Consider the following 7802-nt stretch of genomic DNA (forward strand, 5'->3'; position numbering starts at 1 on the left):
CCTCTGAGCTGCAGTTTCTTGCTACCGAGCCTCTGCCTCGCTCTCTGCCCCTTCAGACTAGCCAGCAGCAGTTAGCAAACACCTGGTGGAGCTGCTGAGCTCATTACAGGAGCTACTTCTCAGAGCAACGCTGGTAAAAATGTTGTTGAAGGGTCAACAGAGGAGTCTTCCTGAAGGTGGAGTTTCTTAGAGACAGAAACCCAAAAAAAGCTACTTTCAAGTTAGTCTTATTTTACGTGTTCTAGTAAATTTGCACTATAAACTAGACCAAAAGTACTTGGTAAGATTTCATGTTTTTACAGTGTAGTCTCCGCAGTAGTAGTGGTAGTGCCTGGATATAAAAAGTGTATAAATGCCCCTTTAAATGTCCTTTTTCTTCCAGTTCAAGGTGAACGGCGAGTGGTGGACTTGGATCGACTACGACCGTTTCCAGGATCTGGTCCAGGCTCACGAAGACAGCGGCGGACAGCAGACCTTCTCAGCCTTGGACTACACCGCCAAGACCCCCAGCTGGGCTTTGTTTGGGTCAAACGAACAAGGGTTCGACCCGGCCGACACGCGCTTCCAGCGGCGCAACAAAACCAAAGATATCTCTGGGTGCTGATTCTGAAGATGAGAATGAATTTAAAGAAACAGTAAAAATGAATATCGGCTTTATTGTTCGGCTTTTCCCTCTGGCTTTGTTTGGATCTTTAAATGTATTTGCATCGCAGCTGGATGAACAGAAAAATACCTTTTATTGTTTCTTTTTTTAATGGATGTACATAGATGGCTCAGTTTTTAATCTCCTTAATTTCTCGTTGTTAAACCGGATTGTCCTCCTTTAGAAAAAAAAATGTTCCAGTTCCTCTTGCTCTTCCTTTCTGCTTGTACTTTTTTCTTATCCCTAATTTCAGTTTAAAAGTTTCATAGTTTTTTTGTTTTTTCAACTCAGGGTCAGGATTTTTCAAAGCATCCCTCTGGTGTCAGAGTTTTTATTTCCCAGTCAACGGCTGTCAAAATATTTACAATAAATGGGTTTGAAATAAAAATGTGAAAAACTTTTAAAATCTCAATGGCTTTTTAAAACGAAGTATCAGTTCCACTGTCAGATAAATTAACTTATAACATGGGGAGATATCAAGTAAAATGATCTGCTAGTGGAGTAAGAGCTTCTTCATCAATATTCACTTAAAACAAGCTTCAATATCTTGCTAAAAAGTTACGTTAGTTAAATTAGTTTGGTCTTATTTCAAGTGTACTAGAAACTAGACCAAAAATACTTGGCAGGTTTTTGTGTATTTTTATGCCTGATTGGTGCTTTCACTTATAGCAAGACACTTTTCCCATGTTTTAAGTTACTTTATCTGCCAATCGATGACGTACTTGTTCATCGGTATTAAGGAATTATTGACTGTAAAAGTTACTTTTAAGTTGGTTTGTCTTATTTCAAATGTGCTGAGATATTTGCACTAGAAACTAGACCAAACTTACTTGGTAAGATTTTGTTTTTTGCAGTTTAACTGAAAAACAGGTTCTCCTCCTCACCTGTGGGGGGCGCTGTACCAAGAACCTCTGAAGAAGACACTGAGCGCAGTTTCTGCAATCATGAAATGTGAACCATAATGGAGTAGTATCAGGTTTTATCGATTCTGGGATTTTTGTTTTGTTGTTGATATGAGCCATTTCTCCCGCTAGCGCTAACCCCATGTGTTTGTTTTGGTTGTATTTACCCAGAATGCCCTGCGCTGCAGTTCACTTCCTGCTTTTGGAGTCTCCTGCCTGCTTGATGTTTATATGCTTTCAAACCGAACCAGAGTTCATTTTCTTGGTCAACATCAGAGTCCGATTATGTATTCAGACCTTCCCAAACAAACCTGGACTTTTTTTTATTGCATATTTTAATATAGTTAAAACTGAAATTATAAAATTATCTTTCATTTGACTCCTAAGTAGAGAGTCTTGTGCAGAGACTGTTAATTTAACGCTTCTTTGTTTTCCTGATCTCACCTTCAGCAAGTCAGCATCAGCAAGTAAGTAAGACTTTCTGCTTTGCTGGAGTTCATTAGAGCATTTTCACGCTCATTTGTTTGATTTGCATCAGCCTCACTGCTGACATCCAAACCCATTCAGGCTGCAGTAAAGTTTTATTTTGCTGGAAAGCTGCGGAGCTGTGAGGGAATGACCTTGACCCGCTCATTTACAAACCCTTTCTTCAAGCAAAGTGACTTAATTAACCAAACGACGTCGCCTCGCAGGCTGACGCTTTGTTTCTGCGCGGAAACCTGACGGCTGACTGGTAAACCACAAAGCGATCCGATGAATCATAAAAAATGCAGCCTCTGAAATGAGTGTTAAACTGCAGCAGGGAGATTAGGGGAGATGTGTGCTAATTGCCTGCTGTGTCCTGGATCTCTGCGTCTCCTCAGGCTCATGCGGTCTGTTCCTCAGATTCCTGCCTCCGTTTCCCCCCATTAAAAACTTTGAAGGTTTCCAGTTTTACAGTTTGATTTGTAATGACTGAAATTGCCCAGTTTAATCTCAATGAAACCAATTGAAAATACAGTTTTGTTGGATTTATCATTATGATTTTAAAAGTGATGGGTGAAAATAGATTTTTTTGACGCTGTCAGTCAAAATGGCCTACAAAGAAAAGGTCTGCCCACTGCGTCTTGATCCGACTCAAAAAATCCAGACATGTTTGTTTGAATGAAGTTGGGTTTGCTGCAACAAAATACAAATTAAAACTACACAGTTTGATTCTCTGGGTGTTTGTTTTAGATTCTCTCACGATGAAAATTTCTCCATTTTTAAGTGGGAAAAATATTGTTGGTTTATTAAATGTTTATTTTTCTCACTTTATATAGCACTATTAAAAAAAAAAACATTTGAGTGTGAATTACTGAATCAATGAACAATTATTTTATTTTGCTGTTGGAGATAAAAAGTCAAAATCGGTGAATTTAAACTGCAGCAGTTGAATGAAAACATTTTTATTAGTTGCTTCACACCGGAGGTTTGATTCCAACTAATGGACGGAAACGCTGCTGCAGTTATGATATTTGTAAACAAAGACGTATAATGTGTTGCTAAAAGTGGAAATCCAGGAGTGACTGTTGTAAATAATAAATTCCTCTGCGAGCTTCTGGGAGATTTATTTTTTCCTCGCCCTCCAGAAATGTGTCGCTCCGATCTTTTGCTCTCGGTCACACCGAACACATTAGCAGTCAGAGAACACAGATGCCTCACATTTGGTGGTTCAGAGGAAACTGAGCGTACTGTCAGCGTCTGTGAGAGGAGAGCTTGGCGGAGAAATGGACGTCCAAATATAGGTGCAACATCATGAGCATCATCAGAGGAAGAGGACATCTTAACGGCCGCCACAAGATTCAGGAAACAGATGAGTTTAGGTGGCGAAACTGTGCAACATGGCTCAGATAATAACTTTCATAGAGAAAAACTGATGATTCAGCTTCACGTTTAAGTCCTTTTGGGCGTGGTGCAAACTAAAATGTATGTATTTTTATAGTTTTATTAAAAATCAACACTAAATATGATCATACTGAGATGACTCAGTCATGGCTGATTTTAATAAAGAAGCTCCCAAGATAAAACCAAGCATAGTGAAGCATGGGCAAAAAATGAAATCGGAGGAAAATACATTTGTTGTATGAGGTACAGAGTGGATTTAAACACGGAGGGGGGGGCGAAGTTAGGACAATTCCAAGGGCTCCTGACCGACAGGGGGCGCCACAAAAAGTTTTCTTTGGCGGTGGTCACTGTTCAGCAGCGGTCAGTAGAAAACAAGAACAGCAGAAAGCAGACACTACGCTGCTAAGAAAATAACAAAGTCAGGTTTAAGAAAAAGAGGGGGAGAACAAAAGAAGTCAGACAAAAGAGTGACAACTTATAACCAAGTTTTTCTCCAAGAGAGGTGGGTAGACTGTGAGATTATCAGCCATTTAGCATAGTTAGCTTAGCTACAAATTACTGTCCATTTCACTAGCATTTAATGAATGAAGAAAAAATTACCAACATGTTCATATATTTAAGTTGTCTCTGTACCTTTTACCACACTTAACAGGTGAGTCAGTCAGCAGCAGCTCTAACCTCGATACCAGCATGACCTTTAACCCCTGTCCCAGTGAAAGAGGTGAGCAACACTGTGTACAATGACAAGCTAGCTAGCATCATTACAGGGAATCTATGTGGATGTTTTTCTGTCACTTTGCTCTTTTTACAATTACCAAACAAAAATAATATATTTATTACTCACGGATATTCAAACAATTTTTAATAAAATGATAATAAAAAACAACCTGTCTGGACTGGAGCCAGTTTAATTGACATGTTAAATTACACAGTAAAACAATTAACAGCAATGTTTTGGTTGGTCTTTAGCCTGTTATAGAAAAAAAAAGTAGAGGTGTTTGTTGTTCAAATTCATATTTTCATCATGCTATTCATACATTTATATATTTAAAACCTCTAAACTAAATATTTAATTTTCAAACTAAATATTTACTTTGGAAAATAAAAATTGAAGTTGCAAATTAAATATTTTGCCAGAAAACTAAATTAGGAGATGATTTTGTTCTCTAGCAATAGATGAAAATATTTGGAACTAAATACTTAGCATCTTTAGTTGGTAAACTAAATATTTAGCTTAAGAATTGGATATTTAGTTATTTAGCTAAATATTTAGTTTGCAGGCTAAGTAACGTATTTTCCACACTATAAGCCGCACCTAAAAACTTCAATTTCCTCAAAAGCCGACAGTGCGCCTTATAATCCGGTGCGCCTTACATATGAAAAAAGTTTTAAATTAGGCCATTCATTGAAGGTGCACCTTATAATCCGGTGCGCCTTATAGTGCAGAAAATATGGTAGTTAAGTCCAAGCTAAGTATTTAATGTAGAAAATAAATTTTGATTTCAAAAATTCATGGTTTGGAAAATACATTTTACTTTCAACTAAATATCTAATTAATAAAATAAATATTTAGTTTCCTGACTAAACTTTTAATCTGCAAGCTAAAACTTTAGTCTACAAACTAAATATTTAGCTTGTGAGTTAAATATTTAATTCGGAATTATTACATGGTGAAACACTAATAGTTTTATTATCTCTCTGACAGGCTGAAGAAACATTAACTTTTTTTTGCTGTGTACCTTTACAAATTACACCCTCATCATTGTGCAGTCTTTAATTTTAAATAAAACTGAAACATTTCCACAATTCGTTAAAGTAGCATAAATCTGTCACGTTTCTGTGCGGACTCGACTGTTTTCCTGTGGATATTAACACAGTGAAATGGGGGGAAATGCTGCAGCAAAAAAAAACCTGACATATTTTGTTGTTAAGTTAGGAAGCGAATCTTTATGTCACTGCCTGAAGCCGCTGACTCAGCAGGAGAAAACGAATGCCTGACTGGCTGAGGAGACGCTTTCTGCCGGTGTCAGAGGCTTCAGGCTGCTGGATTGAGAGCAGAACAGGGAGGAAGTGTTAGCTGTGCTCCCTCACAGTGAGAAGGTGATTAAGGTCAGGTTATTTATGTGTGAAGGTTTACTGGTTTCCCTGCCATCCTCCCAGAATGGAATGGTAATCTAGATTTTATCACTGGTGCAGAAAGATGCAGACAGTTTCATCTCAGAGTTGGTTTCATGAAATGACTGTAACCAACAGCAGAATAATGTTCTTGCTGAAAATCAATGGGTAGATGATGCTTTTTGAACTATTTTTTAAATTTATTTAAGAAACTATAGACAAATGGTCAATTTTGTTTATTTAATTGTTGCCTTTTATTTATTTGTTGGTTACTATAAATGAAACTGGCTGCAAACATTTGTAATTGTTTATTTGTATATAGAACCACTAATTTGTCTGTTTTAAAGCTGCAGATTAACTTTTGTAGTTAATCACCTCGCTTTCTGATTTGCTACTCGTCACATTTACCGGGCTGCATTTCTGTTTGTCCTTGAAGGAAAAAAACTGAATTAAAATAAATAGCCAGTGAGAGGAAAGTAGGTCAGTTATGCTGGCTTGACTTTGTGAACCATAGCATGAAGATGTGCTGTGGAATTTTGTGTTTCAGTTCAGTTAGTATAAAAAAAGGCGACCTAACCACCAACTCTGACAGATTATAGGTAGAGCAGGTTTTTCTCTCTTCCACTGCTGTTGGATTAGCTAGTAGCAGCGGTAGCTAATCTACCATTGCAATCTCTCATCAATATCACATAAAACTGAAACAGACTAAATGTTCTGTTCTTTGTGTGGAAAATGTTTGCGAGTGTTTTGGTGTTGAATCCTGATACATTGTTGTGAGTTGCTACGGCAACGAGACTGCTGGTAGCGTAGCCGTCTTGAGTTGTTTTTCAACCGTTTTTCTGTGTTGTTTTTCCCTTTGCTTTGTGCTTTGCACTGCGATAAATTAATAATTCGTGCATCTCCAGGTTTCATTTTGCTAACCGAGTTGCTCTACCACGGCAGCGCGGCTATAATGGACAACATGCAAAATAATCTCCTTTTTGCCCTCCAGCGTTGTATGCATGCGCAAAGTTTCCGGATGTAAACAATAACATGCAGCATGTCTATGAGCGATCAGCTTCTTCTGGAATGCCGAGTGAAGACACTTGGAAAGAAAGAAGCATCTGATACAAACCTTATCTCTAAGGGAAAAGGAAATTGATTAGAATCTTCAAAAATAGCAAACTAACATGGACTGGTGTCCAAAATCTTAATATGTTTGGACTAGAGAAAGAGAAGGCTTTTAAATACAAGAATGTGTACTTTGTGGATTGTGAAAAGTGGATGAAATAATAAAAAGGAGTACCTCATAATTACTTAACTTCAATTTAAAGCTTCTGCGTCTGAACTGGTTTTCACAGTTTTTCATGAGTTTATCAGTCATTTAATTTTGATTATGTGTAGATCTGAAAAAAAATATTGTTTGGCAGAAGCATGGCTGATGCCAGTATACACATTTTTGACACTGAGATTTATATTTTTACTTACAGAGAACAAAATAAAATGGCAACCGTTTTTATTTTTGGAGACAGACTCCGTCTCCGGACCGTGGGCGTTCAAAGTGCCCAGAGCTGTGAGTTTGTGTGACTCTGATGAACCTCCAGCTTGTCTTGGGTGTTTCCTGAATTTTCTAAAGCAGGGAGGCTCCACAACGTCTTTTTTTTTTTTACCTCCCAAACTTGTAAATCACAACAGCTTTTTTTGATTTCAGCTACAGTGGAAACCAAGCTCACAGCTTTGGCAATGATGAGCAGCGCAGCGCTTTTGTTCTGTTTGTGAAAAAGAAAACTCCTTCCTATCATCTCTCACAAAGACATTTAGAAGTCAGAAGCTTCATGATCCTCTGCAGCTGTCAGCCGGCATCAGGGAGGATTTGAGTTTTGTTGCAGCAAAGCCACAGCAGAGTCGCTGATGCATTCGAATCAGTTTTATAAAAAGTTGGACGAAGCCACTGGAGGAACAGAGACATTATGACTCATTCTTTGAAGAACACAAACACTCTAACATGAACGTGCTTCATCAATAAAAAAGTCGAGTCATCTGTATGAGGTAAAAAAACTGACATGTGTAGGTTTTGTGGACGAAAACATATAGATATTTTCATAAAATCTAACATTTCAAAATATGTTTGGCAAATAGATATGTTTTTTTTTTTACAAGTGTTACGTGCATTAATAACTTTTTAGTGCCATTTGTAATATAAAAACAAAATAAAAGGGAATGGTAGAAAACAGTTGGTGAAAACTGGGACAAAAATTTTCTTTTGCACCACATGATATAGACAGCAAACTAGAGGT

The 7802-nt window shown here is 37.6% G+C and overlaps 1 protein-coding gene across 1 annotated transcript in view; it reads left to right on the forward strand.

Annotated features, from left to right (window-relative positions):
- Nucleotides 1-1044, forward strand: part of tyw1 (tRNA-yW synthesizing protein 1 homolog (S. cerevisiae)) — a 59926-nt gene extending 58882 nt beyond the window's left edge. Inside the window, exon 16 of the mRNA XM_015032807.1 lies at nt 383-1044. Within this exon, the coding sequence (XP_014888293.1) occupies nt 383-604 (222 nt within the window). The 3' untranslated portion in view covers nt 605-1044. The remainder of the gene's footprint in view (nt 1-382) is intronic.
- Nucleotides 1045-7802: the final 6758 nt, after the last annotated feature.

The sequence above is a fragment of the Poecilia latipinna genome, unplaced genomic scaffold (genome assembly GCF_001443285.1).
Source record: "Poecilia latipinna isolate Pla-1442-1.1 unplaced genomic scaffold, P_latipinna-1.0 Scaffold15, whole genome shotgun sequence".
Lineage (NCBI taxonomy): Eukaryota > Metazoa > Chordata > Actinopteri > Cyprinodontiformes > Poeciliidae > Poecilia > Poecilia latipinna.